This window comes from Lithobates pipiens, unplaced genomic scaffold (genome assembly GCF_037356315.1).
Source record: "Lithobates pipiens isolate NorthernLeopardFrog02 unplaced genomic scaffold, aLitPip1_a1.2 Scaffold_13, whole genome shotgun sequence".
Lineage (NCBI taxonomy): Eukaryota > Metazoa > Chordata > Amphibia > Anura > Ranidae > Lithobates > Lithobates pipiens.
The window spans coordinates 160,499,159-160,522,196 of NW_027507718.1; the positions used below are offsets into that span (position 1 = coordinate 160,499,159).

At 44.6% G+C, this 23,038-nt stretch overlaps 1 protein-coding gene across 3 annotated transcripts in view; it reads right to left on the reverse strand.

Annotated features, from left to right (window-relative positions):
• HDGFL2 (HDGF like 2) overlaps positions 1-23,038 on the reverse strand; it is a 663,710-nt gene that overhangs the window by 264,957 nt on the left and 375,715 nt on the right. For all 3 annotated transcript variants that reach the window (XM_077475770.1, XM_077475771.1, XM_077475769.1), the window contains exons 11-12: positions 20,100-20,164; positions 19,939-20,009 (exon numbers count right to left, since the gene is read on the reverse strand). In XM_077475770.1, the coding sequence (XP_077331896.1) occupies positions 19,939-20,009; positions 20,100-20,164 (136 nt within the window). The remainder of the gene's footprint in view (positions 1-19,938; positions 20,010-20,099; positions 20,165-23,038) is intronic.

The following is a 23,038-nucleotide window of genomic DNA, read 5'->3' on the forward strand; positions in this document are numbered from 1 at the left end:
CACAATGTCGCCCCTGATATATCACCAACCTTGCTTTGGGAAGCGCATAAACCGGTAATCAGAGGCACCTGCATCTCAGTTGCCACTCACCTTAAACGTATTAAAAATTCTAAAATACATCAATTGGAATCGGATTTTCATCACTATTTTTTACTGTTTCAGAAATCTCCCTCAACCACTAATAGGAAACTTCTAGAGAAGACCAAGCTGGAGCTAGACCTGCTCTTGGCCGAGTCGGCGGACAAATCCATCCGCCGGTCTGGCCATAGGATCTATACCAAGGCCAACAAGCCTGATACTTTCCTGGCTCTTCGCCTTAGTAGACCTGATCATGCACGTAAACCTATAAGACTTCGGCTGGCCAACGGCACTCACTCTAGTAACCCTGTTAGGGTACTCTCGGAATTCCGTAAGCGTCTTGCGGATTTATATGAAGGAAGGGGGCCTCTTCCCTCTGAGGAGGCAGAGGCCCTTTTTCAGGACATACAGCTACCAAAACTGCCGGATGCCAGCCGTGAGTCAATAGACAAACCAATCTCGGTTGAGGAGGTTCTTGGTGCAATCAAGTCTCTAAAACCTAATAAACGTCCGGGCCCGGACGGTCTTCCAAGTAAATACTACAAAAAATTCGCACCCACTCTGGCCCCACTCCTTGCCAAATCATATAACGCCCTGCTAAAACAACAATCTCTAGGCCGGGATACGCTGACAGCCATTATAGCCATGCTCCCTAAACCCAACACGGATCATTCCCTTTGGTCCAATTACAGGCCAATCTCTCTTTTAAATTTGGACGTGAAAATCCTAGCTAAAATTCTTGCCCTTAGGCTTAACCCAATTATTGGGGGTTTGATCCATAACGACCAAGTAGGGTTTATTCCCCGTAGACAGGCCAGTGATAATATTCGTAGGATTGTCCTCTTGCAACACTTAGCAAAATCCCGTAAGATCCCTATGCACCTTTTATCACTAGACATCAGAAAAGCCTTTGATACTGTCTCATGGCCTTATCTCCACTACATCTTGGCTCGCTGGGGCTTCCGTCCCCAATTTCCTACAATGGGTGAGCGCCCTGTATACCTATCCACAAGCCTATGTGAAGTATTCTGGCTATAGTTCAGCGTGCTTCCCCATCCGAAGAGGTACAAGGCAGGGCTGCCCATTGTCCCCATTAATATTTGCTTTAGTAATAGAACCTCTTGCAGCCCTAATCAGATCTAACCCAAATATCCATGGTCTAGACATAGCTTCCACTTCCCACAAACTCTGCCTATTTGCTGACGACGCTCTTTTATTTGTTACTTCCCCACATATTTCCCTACCTAATCTTCATCTACTTTTAACAAAGTTCGCTAGGATCTCAGGGTTAGAGGTTAACCAGGCAAAGTCCAAAGCCCTTAATGTATCTCTCTCTTTAGATGACATGAAACGCATACAGAGCAACTTTCCCTTTCAATGGTCCCTTTCCTCAATTCCATATTTAGGTATTAAATTGACTAGCGATCCCACCCATCTATTCCAATCCAACTATCTTCCTATGTTAAGGCACTTGTCCTCCCTGCTCAATACTTGGTTACCCCTCCACGTTTCATGGCTAGGACGAATCGCTGCTGTAAAAATGTCCTTATTGCCCAAGCTTTTGTATCTCTACAGAGTCCTACCAGTTGCAGTGCCTTCATATTTCCACAGGGCGATCCAGAGTCGGGTATATAAATATATCTGGGGCACCAAGACCCCCCGTATCTCTAGAACCACTCTACTTCGCAGTAAACTCAATGGGGGTTTGGGAGTTCCCAACTTTCTCCATTACTATCACTCCGCCCAACTGGCACAACTAACCTTGTATCATGCGAAGACGGAGATCCCACTCTGGGTCGCCTTGGAGGCTATAGATTTGCACCCCATCTCCATTGCTAACGTGCTGTGGCTCCCTGCTTCGGCTCGGGGCAATGTTACTAATCTCCTAACCCAACATTCTCTACGCATCTGGGACAAATTAGGTAAGTCTTTTAAGCTACTCACACCCTACTTGCCCTTACTCTCGTTGATAGGGCAACCTTTATTTTACCCAGCCTTCTCTCATCCAGTTTCCTTTCGGGCCTGGACTCAGGCCGGTCTGATTCGAATACGTGACTTTATTCCTAAGGGCGTCATCACGCCTTTCCCAGTTCTTCAGACGCAGACCCACATCCCCTCACGGGAGTGTTTCAGATATCTTCAAATATCCCATTTTATTCAAAAAATTGTGGGTTCCCACAGAGTATCGAACACCCTCTCTATATTTGAGAATATCTGCGACTCGGATCCCCACGCACCGGGAATCATTTCTAGCCTCTACATGCATCTCATTTCTTCCCCCTCCCCGTTACCATCCTATGCCTCTGCTTGGTCTAAAGATTTATCCAAGGATTGGGACCTGGGGGACTGGACAGAGATATGGTCAACCACTAAAATGTCATCGCAGAACGTGGTAGCATTGGAAGCTAGCTACAAAGTCCTTATGAGGTGGTACCTGGTCCCCGTTAGGATTGCTAAATACACTCCAACCTCATCTCCTAACTGTTTTCGTGGATGTGATGCTGGGGGTACCCACCTTCACATATGGTGGACATGCCCTGTGGTAGAGCACTTCTGGGCACTTATTTTCCGCATGGCCTCCACTCTGTTTAATAAAACCCTTAGTCCGGACCCAGCCCAAGCACTGCTTAATTTCCCCCCACACGATCTGCTTCTTTTTCTGCAGCTCACCACTGCCGCTAAACAGACTATTGCAAAGGCCTGGAGGTCCCCTTTTGTGAGTATTGTGGAAGTTAAAAACAGAGTCACTTTGGCAATGATACACAGTAAAATCGAAGCTACAATTTTGGATAAGATCCCCCAACACCTTAAAATTTGGCGTACCTGGGCGGATCACTTTCTCCCTCCCGATTTTGATAGCCGCCTCCTGGAGCCGTGATCCCATTCTTTGGAGTGGAGGGCTGCTTTCCTTTTTTCCGTTTCCCCGTTTTTCTTTGGTTCCATTTTTTATGGAGTTGGTGGGCGGCCTGGCCAGTTCTATTTCTTCCCCAACTATGCTGGTTCACTCTTTTTCTTTCCCTCTAGTCTCTATTCCTCTTTTCTTCTAGTTCCCCCTTCACTCTTTCCCCTATTCTTTCCCTCGACCTGCTTTGCTCTCTTCTTTCTCTGACTGTTTTGCCTATGCTGGCATATAATACCCGTTATATACCCATTACTGTTGCCCGGACTGCTTGGGCAGAGTGTCCCTGCTTTATGTATTGATTATAACTTTTAATTTCACAATCACTTACCTCCCCCACTGAAGCTATTTGTTGATTCTTGTTTCACTTGGTGAGGGAGTCAGAGGTACAACCTATACTTCAATGCATGGTCGTGATTTTCTTTTTGTCACTCCTATGCTCTGCTGAAATGTTCTTTTACATCTATAATATCTGTAACTGTGCCTGTTACTTATTCTTGATTGTTGTCAATAAAATATTTGAACAAGAAAGAATTGCTGAACTAAGGGATGTTTAGCCCAAGAAACTCCAGAAAAAGCCGAAATTGCAGAGACTTGCACATGAAGTGCACTGACAGATAAGAAGATGTCTAGTCCGGACTATAAGAAACACAAAACATTCTGAACCGTCCGATTACTGTTAGAGCTGGACCTGGAGGACACGTGTCCTGTGAATCTTTACCAAATCCTCTCAAACACCTGGTTGGTACTTTTCCTCCTTGCACTCATGAGAGTAGGAATGACCTCTTTGGGGCAACCCAGAGCCTCTAAGCTTCCCCTCTCAAAAACCAGACACTCAGACATAGATAGGCAGGACAGGGATGTAGCTTTGAGCCCTGAGAGGTAAGGGAATCGGGTCTCTGACACAGAGCAACATTAGTAGTGGAAACCATGGTCTGTTGGGCCAGTAAGGTACTACAGCTATCACTTCTACTGCTTCTGATCTGAATCTCCGCAGGAACTGAAGCATAATGGGAGTTGGAGGAAAAAGCATAAGCTGTTGAACCATCGTTCCGTCAGTGCATCCACCCCATGAACCTGGAATACCACCTTGCCAGCTTCTTGTTGCAAGGGGAGGCAAACAGGTCATCCTCTGGGGAGAACCCCAATGTTAGAATACAACTGAAAACTTCCTTGTGAAGGGACCATTCGTTGTTGTCTAGAAGGACTTGAGACAGGAAGTCTGCCTGAACGTTCTGCGTCCCTGGAACATACTGTAAGTTGCTGTAATGTTGACCAGGTTCTTCTGAGCCAAAGACATAATTGGCTCTACTTCCTGAAGTAGAGACAGACTCCGAGTACCTCCTTAGATATGCCACTGCCGCCGTGTCGTCTAGTCTGAGTAGAACCGAGGTTCCCGAGATCAGATGATGAAATGCTAGGAGCACCTGGAAAGCTGCCCTTAATTCTAGAACGTTTGACACCATCCTCCTGGAAGGAAAGTCCCAGATGCCCTGTGCTACTTCCGTCAAACAGTGGGTGCCCCAGCCTTTGTTGCTGGCGTCCGAAGTTATTGTTATCCATGACATTGGGAGAACGGAATGACAATTGAACAGATTCTCCCTCTGAAGAGACCAGGGAAGGGAGCTTCTCATTGACAATGTGATCCGGATGGGCTAAGTCCCATCGCCTAGCCATAGGTGAAGAAACCCTTTTTGGAAAGGTGTCATCTTCCATTGGGCACACTTCACCATTGGATTTGTGGCTACCATAGTGCCAATAATCCTCAGACACTGGAGAACCTGGAGATTGGAGGCTGAAAGAGCCGGACAAATTTTGTCCCAAATTACAGACACCTTCTCTTCGGGTAATGAGATGGTACCTTTTATTGTATTGAACAGGGCTCCCAGGAATGCAAGAGACTGAGAAGGAATTAACTGACTCTTCTCTAGATTCAGGATCCAACCAAATTCTTGAAGAGTGGAGATAACCTGACCCTTGTGTAATAATGGTCTCTGTCTTGAGCTAGAAGCAGCAGATCGCCCAAATAATGGTGAAGACTAATCTCTGTGGTTCTCAATAGGGCCACCACAGCTAACAACACTTTAGAGAAAACTCGGGGAGATGTTGAAAGCCCGAACGGGAGACGTAGTTTGCCCACGGAAAAACAAGGAAACAGCTGAAAATCTTCTACCACAGGGACATGAAAAAAAAGCGTCCTTTAGATCTATTGAAATCATCCAATCGCCTGACTGGATCGATTGTTGTATTGTTGACAGCGTTTCCATCTTGAACCTCTCCTTTTAGATAAAACGATTCAGATGTGTAAGGTCTATGACTGCCCTCCAAGTTCCCTTTTACTTTTGAACCATAAAAAAAGGGAGAATAAATTCCCAACACTTGATGATTGTCTGGCACGGGAATGGCAGCGTCTTGAGCCAATAAAGATTTCACGTAAGCTAACAGGATCTGCCTTTTTTCCTCTGAGGCTGGAAAGAAGGTGGGAACACACCTGAGTCTTGAGGATCCGCTGAAGGTCCAGGAATGGCCTGAAGAGAACGTTCTGACGGTCCAGAAGTCCTGGATTGAGGCCGCCCAGACATACCGAAGACGTAGAAGATGAGCCCCCACCTGGCCTATCTGAGCGGGCCCAATCTCAAAAAGATTTTGTCGGTTCCCTCTCTCCTGTGGAACTTATTTTAGCTGATTTCTTAAAGGAAGACTGCCTTGACTTCCATGGCCTGGAATATTCACGACCATGTCTATAACTACGGGCCTCCCTGGCCTGTTCTTGATATTGTTTCTTAGGAAAAAACCTCCTTTGGCTTTTTAAACGTCTATCCCGAGGGAGAAACCCAGACTTCCCGCCAGTGGCCCGGGTTATGGCATTATCCAATTTATTACCAGAGAGGGAAGAACCCTCAAAAGGAATCTGGCACAACACCTGTTTAGATGCTGGATCAGCAAGCCAGGGATGGAGCCAAAGAGCCCATTTGGCGGTGACAGCTGAAAGCATAACCGAGACACCATGCGGATGATGTCAATCGAGGCCTCCACCAGAAAAGCCGATGCAAGCCTTAACTCCTGGATAGGAGAACTTTTTGCGACTTCATCCAAAATATTCCTGAGCATCCACACTGTCCGTCCATACTTCCATGGCCTTGGACATTGCTGCTAAGGTCAACGCTGCTTTACAAGTCATACCAGCAGTAAGGTAAATTCTCTTTAAATCGGAATCAATTCGCCTATCCAAGGCATCCTTAAACAAAACTGCATCTTCCAGGGGAAGTGTCACATTCTTCACTAGTCTCATCACCGCTGCATCCACTAGTGGAGCAGATTCCAGGTACTTGACCTCATCTTCCTCAAAGTGATACAACTTTAAGACTTTTGAAAGCATACTATTCTTCTCAACCTTACTCCACTCATCCGTAATGACCTCGCCAAGCTCAGACAGGAATGTAAAGTTGAGATGCTCTTTTTTAAGTTGCTTGAAATACTTCCTTTACTTGGAAGAATTAGCCAACTCATCTTCCCAGTTCAAAGCCTCTCTGGATAGCCTTCACCAAGGGGGAGAGTAAGGCAAAGTCAAACCCCACACAGGGACTATCTTCCTCAGATTTGCTGTCTGACGCAGCAGCTGAAGGGTGACTTGGTAGAGATGACTCCCAGTTCTCTTGAATTTGTGACTCCCTGACTGGTGACTGAGGAGATTCTGACTGAGGCACAGGGGTCTGGCTGGCCCTGATCCCCTTGAGGGATTCTTTAACCCCTTTCTCCACAAGGGATCTTAGTTGCTGGTCCATACCCCCTCTCTCAATAGAGGCTTTGGAAAAGTAGAGGTAACACAGGGATTTCCCAGTAGGAACTTGCAACCTGCACCCCCAGCAGGTACCGATAACTGAACTGGAATGAGCCTCGGAGGAGCGAGATTGATCCTCGCTATGGCACCCAGATCTTGAGGGTGAGCCGTGATGTTTAGATTTAGAAGAGGAATGCCGGTGGTAAGACTTCGAAGAATTGCTTCCTCTGTGAGAGCTGTGTCACTGTTCTGACCTAGAAGGGCTGGTGTAAGACAGAGATAGAGGGAACATACAGATAAGGAAAGATAACAGACTGACTGTTGGATTCAGTATAAACACATCGGTGTCAGTCTCAATGATGCAATATCATGGAAAACAGGACACCATCCCCCGGTTAAAAAACAACCAGTTAAACCTCTATTGTGACTTCAGATTAGAGGCTCCCATCTCTCTATGTGGGCTACTCTGCATGACAATGCTGACTCCGATCTGTCTGTGAGGACAAAAGATGGGCCTAAGGAGCGGGAAGGGAGCCGGAGATAGAATCCCAAGTTGCGACCCCAGTCGGAGCAGTTGCAATTCATGGACAAACACTGCCCCCCAGAGGCCAATTATGTCAGGACGGTCAGAGATACTTAGCCTGGGGGAGGAGATGCCCCAGAGACACTGATTCGTCCACAAAGGGTGGTGGGCAATGGGATGTGGTGTGGGTGAGGTGTGTTTGTCAAAAAGGGTTTCCTCTTTCTCCATCATGAGGACAGCCAGAGGACAGGCTAAGTATACTGCTTGTATTGTATTCTGATTGTATGCTATGTACTCTTAGAATTTCTAATAATACCTTATATAAGCTTTATTTCCTTGTGAAATAAATGAGATTTGATTGATCTTAGACCGTGTGTTTCATTTCATAGCTAACTTTGTAGTACTGTGATACTAACAGTAGCATGCGCTCAGAGTGTTAATAGACTAACTAATCTATAGGGACTAGACAAATTAATACACAGCTGATAATAATAGTTATTATCTATCAGTTACTTCACTGATTAAGAAAGGATCCCCCAACACAAGACAGTACCTGTTATTAGAGGGCTGGCCACTTACAGGTGGAGGAGAGTCCATGTCTCTAGAGGCTTTCATTGTTGCTGCAAAGACATGTAAGTAAGGATGAGAGTAGCAGAAACACCCCCCCCCCCCCCGCCGTTTCCAGAAGGCCACCTACCTCCACAGTAAAGGACCTGGACAAGGGGAAGTCACGCAATAGCCTGCAAGCATTTCCAAAGCCTGCAGGCTATTTCCCCTGTTTAAATAAGGCGTCTTAATGACCTCAACACAGTGCCGAGTGCGGCGCCACTGCACATGCACGATTGGCGTCATTTTGCCGCTATTGCGAATGCGTGAACTAAGCCTTGTTCTTGTGCCGTGCTCGCGCATGCACAGAACGATCGCGCAAATGAAAACAGGAAGTGGAGGCTGGAACGCAGAAGAAACCAGCCGCCATATGCCTGTAACCACAAACTTCAAAACAAAAGACAAGAAGGGGAAAGAAAGCAACAAAGCAGAAAACAAACACAAACTTCTGCCATGAAAGAGGAATAATCCCACCGTTCCTACAAGATCGTTTCCCAAGTTAAGGAACACACCGGACTTCTCAGGGCAAAATAGGTCACCTGCTATTTAGCTGGGCTGTCAGACCAATATGTGCAGCCTGCCTGCCAATGGCTAGGTTCCTGGCTTCCTCCAGCGCTATACAGGTAGTAGCTAGAGCTTAGCGGAGCCATGCGACAATCCAGTCCACAGTTGCTATTCGGCCAAACCAATAGTGGAGCTGTGTGGGAGCAATCTTCAGGTAGAAAGACCATAATGGGTCTTACAGAGGAGGACAAAAAAAGAACCCGGCCATGGGCAGGGAGAAAAGATTTATGGGAGTAGTGTCCTATAGGGTAGTGGAAGCGGGACTTAACCCACACATTGCTGCCATGGAGTCTGTCAGGAAAAGTATCTTCCAATATTTGGGAAGACCTACCTGATCCCCAGCCTCTTGCACCTCAACAAAAGGGCCCAGAGGACTAGATGGGAATCTGCTATGTTTAGTCCTGCTATGGAGAGACATCATAGCAATAATCTTTTAAATGGTAGAAGAAAAAACCTGTCTGTATGAAATACACAGGGACAGAAGTGTTTTACCCCTGACGGCTCATCTGACTGGCCGTATTTTTCTCTTTACCTCTCAGGGGAGGAAGACATTCTTTTGGAAGGGTTTTTAGTTTGTTGTATACCATTAACCCCTTAGAGGTGTTTCTGGTCCCTATGTTACTCTTAGCTTACAGTACAAAGCAGAGGCAGTACCAGCAAAAGAATGTTTCATTTGCTAGGCTATAGTACAGTACAATAACTGCTATTAATTCTAGCTATACAGTACAATGTTGTCAAAAGAGAAATGCCTGTGTCACCAAACCTGACCAGCAACCAATCTGCTCTGTCACTCCACCACCAGGCAGCAGCTTCTCTTGCAGAGCTCTAAACTACTTCCTCCATGTGTGGCCGGCGCCTGACGTCGTTTAGCCACGACCCCTGCGCAAAAACTTGCCCCCCCTCCTCTTTCAAACAGGGAAGTGAATCTCCTCCGTGAGCGCCGGCATCATGGCGGGACTGGGGGAGGGTAAATTCTCCGCTCAGCGAACGGCCGAGACTTGCCCAAAAAAACAAAACCGAGTGCTAAATGCAGCCTCCAGTGGTGACAAATAGACATGACAACATAATACATGGAAGGAGAGATTCCTGAGAAAATGGATGACGAGGCCCAGGTACTATTTATTTAGTCCATTACGGAGACAGAACGGATCCGGTCAGGATGGCTGGCTCTCATCAAAGGATTACTGCCCGTGGAGCTCAGTACACACATCCTTACATGTGCCCAACACCTTAGACACTGGTGAAAAAACTGAGCACTCCCAGTAGTAGTAGTATGGCTCGGTGTCCCCTGATGTAAGAAAATAAAAAATGCTTTCCTCTTTTGCCAATTTTCAAAACCTTGTATGTGAGCTGCAAAAAATACTCACCATGACTCATATCAAATTCCTTGGGGTGTCTACTTTCCGAATAGGGGTCATGCTTCAAAAATGGGGGGAGGGGATTGTGGTATCTTGATATTTCAGGGCCTTCAAAATAGTGATAGGTAGTGAGGAAGTGAAATGAGCAATCTGTGCCCTTGGAAATCCAGGAGGTGTTATTTGGTTTCTCCAGCAGCAGAATGTATTTTGGTGTGTAATTCCACATGGCATGTGTGAGCAATATATAATTCAACCGATTGCCGACCTCCACACACCGATATACGTCTGCAGAAGGCCTCGTACAGGCAAACTAACGTACCTGTACGTGGCCCTTTAAGAGGCTCCGTGAGTTGGGTCGCAGGTCCTGTGGACTCCATCCCCGCGATCGCCTCACAGAGAGGAAGAACGGGAGATGCTAATGTAAACAAGCATCTTCCAGTTCTGCCTAGTGACATTGTCACTGATCTCTGCTCCCTGTGATCGGGAGCAGAGATCAGTGACATGTCACATGTAGCCATGCCCCCCAGTTAGAAACACTTGCCAGGGCACACTTAACCCATACACTGCTCCCTAGTGGTTAACCTCTTCACTGCCAGTTTCATTTACACAGGAATCAGTGAATATATGTAACACTGATTGCTGTATAAATGACAATGGTCCCAAAAATGTATAAAAAATGTGCCGGCCATAATATTGCAGTCACAATAAATATCGCTGACCACCGTCATTACTAGTAATAAAAAAAAAAAAAAAAAAAAAATGAATAAAAATGCCATAAAACTATGCCCTATTTTGTAAAGGCTATAACTTTTGGCAAAACAAATGCTCATTGTGATTTTTGTTTTTAACCAAGAATATGTAGAATACATATTGGGCTAAACTGAGGGGAAAAAAAATTACATATTTTTGGGGATATTTATTATAGCAAAATGTAAAAGATAATGTGTTTTTTTTTCAAAATTGTCGCTCTTTAGCACAAAAAATAAAAACTGCAGGGGTGATCAAATACCACCAAAAGAAAGCTCTATTTGTGGGAAAAAAAAGGGACAACAATTTTGTTTGGGAGCCATGTCCCACAACCGTGCAGTTGTCAGTTAAAGTGATACAGTGCTGAAGTCAAAAGATGTTGTTATTTTTCAAAAACTTGTGACATATTCCATGGACTCAACATGCCTCTCAGAAAATTCCTAGGGGTGTCCATTTCCAAAGAGGTGTATTTTTCTTTTTGTTGGGGGGGGGGGGGGGGGTGTAATGCCCTAGCATTTTAGCACCTAAAGAAATGTGATAGGCAGTCAGAAAGTAAAAGCTGTGGAAATTCCAGTATATGCCACAGTTTGTAGATGCTATAACTTTTGCACAAACCAATATACACTTATTGGGATGTGTTTTTTTTTTTTTTACCAAAGACAAGTAGATTAATACTTTTTGGCCTAAATGAATGACATTTACAATTTTTTTTTATAACAAAAAGTAGAAAATTGTTTTTTTCTGTAAATTGTTGGTCTTTTTGGTTGCAATCAATGGCTCACATTTGTGGGAGTAATTTGTAGTATAATGTACCATAGAAAATTTTAATTCTGAAAGGAAAGTAAAGGTTTTCTGACAAATCTGTTGGGGTGTACTCATTTCTGTGCAGCACTGTGCCTATAACGTCAAAATCTATGAGGGAAAGAACAGCCAGGTAGACCCAAATGGATGCCCTATTGTACCTACATAGGGACATGTGGCAAAATTGTTTGCCAACTTATAGAACTGCTTTTCAAGAAGCGTTACCATCTGTATGTAGATTGTTTATACACAAGTCGACCACTATTCCGCCATCTCTATTTAAAGCAAACTGTGGCCTATGCATGGGGCAGCATGGACCAACTGCAAGGGCTTCCTACAAAGATTGGTCACCACAAAACGAAAACAGGGGAAACGGTCTTTTTGGGGAATGAAGAGATACTAGCCCTAAATTGGAAAGATAGAGGTCTATATCCGCTCCTCAACACATGACGACAACTCGGTTGAACCTCAAACAAGACAAGGTCCCATCTAGAAACCAAAAACCATACACAACCATAACCTGTTCATGGGAAGATGGGGGTGGATCGACTAGATGTTACAGCCCTACTTAGCCACCAGCAGATCTATTGGTATAAAAAAGTCATTATCTACTTGTTTTAGTTAGGCCTGTACAATTTGTGTGTCAACTTTTCTAAGTGCACACAAAGATCCCTAACCTGCCTGAAATACCAACAGAGCATTGTTACAGCCCATCTCTCTCTCCGCATGCCCATGTTCCTGAACAAATCTGCTATAAATCATTGACTAGACTCCATGAAAGGTACTTCCCCCCCAATATTGTCCAATTAACCCCAACAGGCTGCAAACTCCAAATAAAAGGTTGTACATGTCCCAGTAATGGAATTCGCAGTGACACCCAGTACTAATGTGCCCAATATCCCTCCCAGCTAGGCTTCTGTATTAGTGAGTGCTTCCGGATCTACCACACATCACTTTCATTTTTTAAGTGTCCGCTATCTGCCACTTCCTTGTATGACCAGGACTATATCGAAAATGCCTCCGTTAGCCATCAGGAAAGAAAAACTTTTCTCCTTTTTTCTTCTTTCTTTAATTTTCCAAATAATCGTGGGAAAAAAAATCTACTTAAAAAAAAAATATTGAACATAAAACTCACTAGTATGCCTTTTACTAAATACCTTGGAATGTCCTCTTTCCAAAAGGGAGTCTTTTATTTATTTTTTAACTGTTCTGTCATTTTAGGGCCTCAAGAAATTTGATAGGCAGTCAGAACATCAGGATTGCTCAATTTTCAACGTAGCATAACTTGTAGACACCAACTTTCCCACAAACCAATTATACACTTATCAGAATTCTGTTTTTACCAAGGACATGCAGCAGAATCCATTCTAGCCAAAATTTATGATGAAAGACAATTTTATTGGATTTTTTAGAAAATGTTTTATTTAAAAATTTTCATTTGTTTGGCGCTTATATCTCTAAAAAAGATAAAACCTAATGTTGAGTAAATACCACCAAAAGAAGGTTCTATTTGCGTGAAAAATTATAAAAAATGTATTTGGGTACAATGTAGTATGACTAATTGTCCAAGTGTAAGAGAGCACCGAAAGCTGAAAATTGGATTGGGCAGGAAGGGGGTAAAAGTGCCTGATATTGGGGTGGTTAATACTTATGCTGCTAGTATTAGTGGATAGGTAGGAAGGTATATTTCTAAAGTGCCTTGAAAAAATATTCACATCCTTTGAAGTGTTCCTCAGTTTGTCAAGTTACAACCAAAAATGTTAATGTATTTTATTGGGATTTTATGTGATAAACCAACAAAGTGGCACAGAAATTTTTAGTGGAAGGAAAATAAAAGTTTTAAAAAAATTTCTACAAATATCTGAAAAGTGCAGTGTGCATTTGTATTCAGCGCCCTTTACTAAAATCTAGTGGAACCAATTGCCTTCAGAAGTTACCCAATTGGTAAACAGAGTCCACCTGTGTGCAATTTAATCTCAGTATAAATAAAGCTGTTCTGTGACGTCCTCAGAGGTTTGTTAGAGAACCTTAGTGAACAAACAGCATTATGAAGGCCAATGAACACACCAGATAGGTCGGGGGTAAAGTTGTGGAGAAATGCCCGAAGTGTCCCAGTTCTCCTCCTCCTGTGTGTAACTCTTGCCTGCTGGCCAAGCCTGACACGCTCTAGTCAGCGCGGCTGCACACTGTCCTCTCCTCTTCAGCTGCCGCCCGGGTGTTTTTTAATCAACTTAATGGAGAGGTTGGTGGGGTTTGTCCTGGGAGGGGTCTAGACTAATGGGGGGGGGGGGGGGGTTGTCCTGGGGGGTCCATACTAAATGGAGGGGGGTTTGTCCTGGGGGTCTATACTAATGGAGGGGGGGGGGGGGTTTGTCCTGGGGGGTTTGTCCTGGGGGGTCTATACTAATGGAGGGGGGTTCGCCCTGGGGGGGTCTATATACTAATGTAGGGGGGTTGTTTGTCCTGGGGGGGTCTGTACTAATGGAGGGGGGGTTTGTCCTGGGGTTCTATACTGATGAAGGGGGTCTGTACTGAGGGACGGGTTTATACTTAGTGGGGGGTCTGCACTGACGGAGGGGGGTCTATACTGAGGGGCGACTATAGTTGGTGGAGGGGGGGTGATACCATGTTTTACCGCACCGGGTGACACCAACCCTAGTGACGCCACTCCAGCCGTGGGCTCTTATTTCCCCTCTCCTCCTCATGTGCGCTGCTGTCCTGGGGGGGTTTATACTAATGGTGGGGGGTTTGTCCTGGGGGGGTCTATACTAATGGGGGGGGGGGGGGTTTGTCCTGGGGGGTCCATACTAATGGAGAGGGTTTGTCCTGGGGGGTCTATACTAATGGAGGGGGTTTGTCCTGGGGGGTCTATACTAATGGAGGGTCTGTACTAATGGAGGGGGGTTCGTCCTGGGGGGTCTATACTAATATAGGGGGTCTGTACTAATGTAGGGGAGTGGTTTGTCCTGGGGGGGTCTGTACTAATGGAGGGGGGGGGGTTTATACTGATGAAGGGGTTTATGCTTAGTGGGGGGGTCTGCACTGACGGAGGAGAATCTATACTGAGGGGCGACTATAGTTGGTGGAGGGGGGTGATACCATGTTTTACTGCACCGGGTGACACCAACCCTAGTGACGCCACTGCAGCTGCGGGATCTTATTTCCCCTCTCCTCGTGTGCGCTGCTGTACTAGTGAGTGGTGCACTGTTTCTTCCCTCGCCTTCATATCGGCCAGGGAAGAAAAAAAAAAAAAAAAAAAAGATCAAAGAATAGGATTGTGGAACGTAGTCCTGAGGACTGGCAGCTTAATGGAGGGGTCGGGGTGGTTTGTCCTGGGAGGGGTCTATACTAATGGAGAGGCCAGGGTTTATACTAATGTAGGGGGGTATTTTGTCTGGGGGATCTGTACTAATGGAGGGGGATGGTTTGTTCTGGGGGGTCTGTATTGATAGAGGGGTGGGGGTTTGTCCTGGGGGGTATATCCTGATGAAGGGGGTCTGTACTGAGGGAGGGGTCTGCACCGAGGGGCGACTATAGTTGGTGGAGGGGGGGTATACCATGTTTTATCGCACTGGGTGACACCAACCCTAGTGACGCCACTGCAGCCACGGGCTCTTATTTCCCCTCTCCTCCTTGTGTGCGCTGCTGTACTAATGAGCGGCGCACTAGGTTTCTTCTCCCGCCTTCATAGCCAGGGAAGGAAAAAAAAAAGGAACAAAAAGAGGATTGTGGAACGTAGTCCCGAGGACTGGCAGCCTCACTGTAACACAGAAACTGCAGCCCACACAGCATGCTCAGCTGAATGGGAGAGAGAGAGAGCCAGGAGCCTGGGAAAGCTTTCAGGGAAGTACACCCAGGACTCCAGAGGGAGAGGGCAGTGCTGAGGGAACACCAGAGAGAGAATCTCGCTGCCCTGTGTCACCAGAGGGAAAGCCACAAAGCCTAGCTCTATCCCTGGCAGAGAAAGTAATGGAGTCATTGCCATAATACAGATCTAGGCTCTACCCAGCGAAATTGTCACGGGCAATTCAGAGTGAGCTGACTCCTGATCAGAGGAACCGTTGTTGCTGTATCGCTGGGTAAGGTGAGAGGGCCGATTGGCCATTATCTACTAACAGCCATAGGAACTGCAGTCGCTGACCATCTCTCGTATCATGGCTGCAGTTGCTGACCATCTCTCGTATCATGGCTGCAGTCGCTGACCATCTCTCGTATCATGGCTGCAGTCGCTGACCATCTCTCGTATCATGGCTGCAGTCGCTGACCATCTCTCGTATCATGGCTGCAGTCGCTGACCATCTCTCGTATCATGGCTGCAGTCGCTGACCATCTCTCGTATCATGGCTGCAGTCGCTGACCATCTCTCGTATCATGGCTGCAGTCGCTGACCATCTCTCGTATCATGGCTGCAGTCGCTGACCATCTCTAGTAGTATGCAGTCTCTGACCATCTCTAGTAGTATGCAGTCTCTGACCATCTCTAGTAGTATGCAGTCTCTGACCATCTCTAGTAGTATGCAGTCTCTGACCATCTCTAGTAGTATGCAGTCTCTGACCATCTCTAGTAGTATGCAGTCTCTGACCATCTCTAGTAGTATGCAGTCTCTGACCATCTCTAGTAGTATGCAGTCTCTGACCATCTCTAGTAGTATGCAGTCTCTGACCATCTCCTATATTATATCTTCAGTCTCTGACCATCTCCTGTACTATGTCTGCAGTCTCTGACTATATCCTGCATTATATCTCCAGTCTCTGATAGTCTCCTGCAGTGTCTGCAGTCTCTAACCATCTCCTGTACTTTGATAGCAGTCTCTGACTGTCTCCTGTACTATGTCTGGGGGCTCTAACAGACTCTCTAACAGAAGACCTCTCTGTGTGCATCAGAGACACTCCCCTCCAGGTCTCAGTGTATGCTCTTCTTGTATTTTCTTTATTGTTAAAAGATCATGGGAGGATCCTAGTGTAACGGAGACTTCTTAGGGGAGCATCTCTGTGTTTGAGTCATTGCCATAGTAACATCTGTAAAGGGGAGGAGTTGGTAAGATGACCACGCCCACATGGGGGCGCCAGAAATATTTCAGCACCCAGGCGTCTGACCCTAGGATCAGCCCTGCGTCCACCTTAACCGACAGGCTGGGCAAGGAGGGTATTAATCACATAAGCAGCCAAGAGGCACACGGTAACTCTAAAGGAGTTGCAGTGATTCACATCTCAGACAGGATAATCTATCTACAGGGCAACTATTAGTCGTGCACTCCACAAATCTGGTCTTTATGGAAGAGTGGCAAGAAGAAAGCCATTGTTGAAAGAAAGCCATAAAAAGTCCCATTGGCAGTTTGTGAGTAGCCATGTGGGGGACACAGCAAACATGTGAAAGGAAGGTGCTCTGGTCCGATGAGACCAAACTTGAACTTTTTGGCCTAAAAGCAAAACGCTATGTGTTAGAAAACTAAAAACTTAACACACAACCCCCACCATGAAAAATGGCAGAGTCAGCATCATGTTGTGGGGATGCTTTTCTTCAGCAGAGAGAGGAAAACTGATCAGAGTTGATGGGAAGATGGAGTCTGCAAAAGTTTTGAGACTGGGACGGAGGTTTACCTTCCAGCAGGACAACTCTAAACATACTGCCAGAGCTACAACAAAATGGTTTCGATCAAAACCTATTCATGTTTTAGAATGGCTCAAAGTCCAGACTTAAATTCAATTGAGAATATGTGGCAAAACTGCAAAGAATGGGCAAAAAAGACTTGCAGCTGTAATTGCAGCGCAAGGTGGTTCTACAAAGTAATGACTAGGGGGCTGAATGCAAATACACACCACACTTTTCATATATTTGGAAAAAAAATTGGGAAACCATTATTGTCCTTCCACTTCACATTAATGAGCCACTTTGTGCTGGTTTATCACATAAAATCCCAATAAAATAAGTTTACGTTTTTGGTTGTAACATTACAAAATGTGGATACTTTTTTTTAATAATTTTTATTGAGTTTCAACATATATCATAGTACACAGTAAGATTTGATAATACAAAAACAGGTTTTCAATGATTAGTATTATTATTTTTATTATTAATGGAGCCTCCAAATGATATATTGTCTCGAAACAAGGAGATGATCCTGTAATGGCAATGAATCACGCATAGTTCTTATCCATTCCCGGGGAAGGTAGGTGCCCATTCCCTGCCCCACCGACACCCCTACTGGATACTTGCTGTATCTATGGGGCTGGAGTCCGCCGCCCACCTCCCTCTTATCCTTCACACCATATATCAATCCCTATCTGTTATTAATGCATATTGCCTTCACCATGACAGATATATACACAAAACAAAATTCAACATAAAACCCTGACAAGTACCTCACAGTAGTTACTTTTTATACCATTCTTTCCAGCATTCCCATTTCTTATCAAAGAATACGCAAGAGTTGTTCCTAATGGCTAGCATTCTCTCAAAAATATGGATACTTTTCAAGGCACTGTATTTACTTGTTTTAAACTTTTTTTTTTTTTTTTTTACATTTCTTCAGTTACTTCCTGGCCTAGGCAAATTATGTCACGAGTCTTCAGGAGGTGAGGAGGGGTTTTCTCAGCTAAACACACCCTCGAGCCTGCATGCCTGAGCCAAGGGCAGATGGATTCCAGGAAGTACATGCTACATGAATTATCTGCCCTAACTTGAGATGGCTGCAGCCAGAAATGTTAGGGAGCGTTTTACAAAGTGATTGCTCAGCAAAATAATACAGGGAAACACGAATGCATGGGTGAGTTGGCTTTAAATATTAAGATTAATTAAATAGTGTTTTGATTTGTGGTGGGCAGATGCAGCGTAGTTTCGCTTTAAAGTGTTTCTAAACCCAGATCCCGCATTCACTATATCTGGTCTCACACAGTACACATAACAGGGAAATGCAATAGTTTTTGAAAATATAAACTGATAAATACCTTGTTTCATCAGCTGTATATAGCCATTAGCGCAATCCTGTGACTTGTGCCGATGGCTTGTGGCTTCAAGACCCCTGACCCTCTGTCTGGACAGCAATGATTGGCCCTGTGCTGATCACATGCACCCTCCCAAAAAAAAAAAAAAAAACAACTCTCCAGCAATACACACAAACTGTGCAGCCTGACTCTATAAACTTTGTAAATATTGTTTTCTTTTTCAGAGTTTGTGGAGGGAGGATATGATCAGAGCAGACAGGATCAAACAGTCTTTTTTTACCTAATGCAGAGGATTAACCCCTTTGGTTCCACACTAGGGGGAATAACAAGCATGCTGATTTTACGGTTGTGGGTTTAGTAACACTTTAATCATTCATCTAGGATGGCATCTTTATTGTTAACAATGTTCCATATTTAAATAAGACCTCATCCACGGACCACGTTACCCACCACAAGGAAAGAGACCCTTGTCCTCTCAACACTGAAATAAACTGCTTTGTCAATGCAGGTGTTTGGAAGCTGGGAGTGGGTTATAGGTGTAGGAGGGTGGTAGTGTGCTAGCAAGGTGGAAGTGGGGTACCAGGTGTGATGAACATGAGAATGACAGGGGGTGGGGTGTTAGCAAGGTATTAGTAAGGTATTAGTGAGGTGCCAGGTGTGATAAAGGATGACATGGGGTGGGGGGTTAGCAGGGTTGCCAGGTGTAAAGAACACGAGGATGACAGGGGATAGTGTGTTAGTAAGGTTGCAGTGGCATACCAGGTGGGAGAAGGATGACATGGGGGGGGGGGGGGATAGAAAGTGGAAAAAAGGAAAGGCACACAAAGAGAAAGAAGGATCACAAATATGGCACAATCTGTATTATTAATGAATTTAGAAATAGGGAAATAAATGTATTTTTTAATGTTTAGAAATATCTGTTACCTCAACATGCACGTCTGCAGGCTGTAACTGATGCTGTTGAGAGGTCAAAAAAGAACACTGCAAAAAACATGTACAGTGGTATCTCGTTTATGGGAATCGCTGCCTCTCGAAATCCACTAGTCTGTATCCTCATGCTTTTCTGGGAGGCGGATCCTCCAAGAATCAAGATCTGACATCTCACCTACTGTGTTCTTTTTTAGTTACTGGGCATGGAGGAGGAGGGAGGGACTGGGCTGCCATTTAGGATCGGCATACACGACCAAATGTGTGACATCAATACCGTGAGACGTCAATATCATGTGATCTGAACAGCTCAGCTCAAACAGTAATTGTTCTCTACAGCAATAGACACCAAACTGAGCATGGGCAGCCGGACTACTCTTATTTGGACTTGTCCAGAGTGACAGTGCAGTAGGGGGAGCATCTGTGCCAACAGGATCAAACAGCCTTTTTACACAATGCAGAGGATTAATCATGCAAGTTCCACAGCGAGTATAGCAAGCATGTTATTCTGCACATGCAGATTTTTTTGTGGGTTTAGTAACACAAACCACGTTTCTAATATTTTAAAAAAGTATGGTATGTGACAAAGCAAATGCAAGGAACACACAGAATGGGAGATCTAATAAAGTAGGTCCTTAAAATCCTCAAAATAACCCTAAGGAAGTAGAGTGTAATTTGCTTGTCAGTCTTAACAAATTATTGATACTTACAGGACTGTCCACCTTCAGTGCATACTTCATTTCGCTGTGAAGCTTCTGAAGTTGTTCCTCCACAGTGGGCTCTGTAAAGTTGACAAAATCATTGCATAACATACATAAAAACCCAAATGTGCCCCCTCCCCTTTTTATAATTTTAGTTTACTGTATCATACCCTTTAGCACTGCTTTTGGGCCACTCGTCACATCAGGCTTCTTAACCTTCTCTGTCCTAGGAGGCCTATGGGCAACACAAAAATTTAAGGGTTTAGGATTAGGGACAGTGAAAAGTATACAAGTTACCTGTAAAATGATGTTTTAAGAAGCACTCAAAATCAAATAACTTAAAGGTATAGGCACAGTATATATATATATATATTTTTCTAAATGGTTATCTGAGGTAATTTTCTTAGCTACTGCCCTGCAAAAAGAGAATTGCAAGTCTATTTCCAGAGAACAACCAAAATCCACTAAAAACATTTTCTTAAATAGAGAAAGAGAAGATAAAGAGATTTAATAAATTAAAAATAAAGATTTAAACTTCAGGCAGGTTTTTACTGCTGTCTCTGACCCATTGGGTAGATTTGTCATCACATCTGGCTGTGTCATCAGAACAAGAAATAAGATTGTTCATTTCTTAATTACCTGCAGTTAACCACTTTAGGACTGCCGCATGTAATTATACGTCGGCAGAATGGCACGGACGGGCATAATCACGTACCCGTACGTGCCTGCCTTCCAGCAGGTGGGGGGTCCGATCAGACCCTCTCCCGCTGGCTGCGGTGGTCCGTTTCGCTTAAGGAGCGATCTGGGATGAGTGGATGGCCGTTGGTTTCTGGCCATCCCCTCTCGATCGCTCCTGGCGAATGAGAAGCTGCCCCTGCCTGTGTAGTGTAAACACAGGCAGGAGGAAGTGATGTCACTCTCCTCGGGGCGGTCTTTTTGACCGGACTGCGAGGAGAGAAGACATAGTAAGTGTGCACCAACACTACACTGACATGTACGTACACATATGCACACTGTCACCCCCTGATCCCCCCCCCCCAGTGTCACTGATTGCAGTGATAATTTATTTACTGATCACTGCATTTAGTGTCAGTTGTAACTGTAAAAACTGTCAGGGCAGTTAGTGTTAGGTCCAGGGTAGCCCCATACCCCCCCCACCCCCCCCCAATAAAGGTTTAACTCCCTGATTGCCCCTAGCCAATTAGTTATTTAGGTTGCCGTCAGGTTTTTATATAGCGTCAGGGACCCTCATATACTACCTAATAAAGGTTTTAACCCCCTGATTGCCCCTAGAGTTAACCCTTTCACCCCCTTTTGCCAGTGTCACTAAGCAATCGTTTTTTTTCTGATCGCTGCATTAGTGTCACTAGTGCCACTAGGTAGCTAGTTATTTTTTAGGTTCACCGCCAGGTTTTTATAGCATTAAGTACCCCCATATACTACCTAATAAAGGTTTTAACCTCAATTGCCCCTAGTTAACCCTTTCACCAGTGATCACCGTATAAGTGTTACGGGTGACTCTGGTTAGTTAGTTTGCTTTGTATAGCATCAGGGCACCCACCATTTATTACCCAATAAAGGTTTAACCCCCTGATCACCCGGCGGGTGATATCAATTAGGTTTTAGGGTCAGATAGGGTCTGCGTCGCCCCAGGCAGTGCTAGGTTAGTGCCAGTACCGCTAACACCCACGCGCAAAGCATACACCTCCCGTAGTGGTATAGTATCTGAACAGATCAATATCTGATCAGATCTATACTAGCGTCCCCAGCAGTTTAGGGTTCCAAAAAAAAGCATTGTTAGCGGGATCAGCCCAGATACCTGCTAGCATCTGCTTTTTGCCCCTCCGCCCAGCCCACCCAAGTGCAGTATTGAACGATCACTGTCACTTACAAAACACTAAACACATAACTGCAGCATTCGCAGAGTCAGGCCTGATCCCTGCGATCGCTAACAGTTTTTTTTTGGTAGCGTTTTATATTTAAATCCTGAAGGCAGTGCTTGGTTTTCGGGGTCCCGTACGTGGCTAGGCTCCCAAAAAGTCCCCCACATGTGCTATCCCCGTACTCAGGAGAAGCAGAATTTATTGTGGGTTGTAATTTCAGATATGCCCATAGCATGTGTGAGCAATGTATCATTTAGTGACAACTTTGTGCAAAAAAAATAAAAAATAAAAAAGTTTGTAATATTCCCGCAACTTGTGGCAAAATATAAAATATTCCATGGACTCAACATGCCTCTCAGTAAATAGTTTGGGGTGTCTACTTTCTAAAATGGGGTCATTTGGGGGGGGGGGGGGGGTTTGTGCTATTTTGGCATTTTATGGCCTTCGAAACTGTGATAGGTAGTGAGGAGTGAAATCAAAAATTTGCACCCTTAGAAATTCTGAAGGCGGTGATTGGTTTACAGGGTGCCGTACGCGGCTAGACTCCCAAAAAGTCCCACACATGTGGTATCCCCGTACTCAAGAGAAGCAGCAGAATATATTTTGGCATGCAATTCCACATATAACTATGGCATGTGTGAGCAATATATCATTTAGTGACAACTTTTTGTAAACTTTTTTTTTGTCATTATTCAATCACTTGGGACCAAAAAAAAAAAAAAAAATATTCAATGGGTCCAACATGTCCCTCAGCAACTTCCTTGGGGTGTCTACTTTCCAAAATGGGGTCATTTGGGGGGGGGGGGTTGTACTGCCCTGCCATTTTAGCACCTCTAGAAATGAGATTCCAGAAAATGTACTCTAGTTTGTAGACGCTATAACTTTTGCGCAAAATAAATATACGCTTATTGACATTTTTTTTTTTTTTACTAAAGACATGTGGCTGAATACATTTTGGCCTAAATGTATGACTAAAATTGAGTTTATTTGATTTTTCTTATAACAAAAAATAGAAAATATATTATTTTTTTTAATTTTCAGTCTTTTTCCTTTTAAACCGTAAAAAATAAAAATCGCAGAGGCAATCAAATACCATCAAAAGAAAGCTCTATTTGTGGGAAGAAAAGGACGCAAATTTTGTTTGGGTACAACATTGCATTGCTGCGCAATTACCAGTTAAAGCAGTGCAGTGCGAAATTGTAAAAATAACTCTGGTCCTTAGGCTG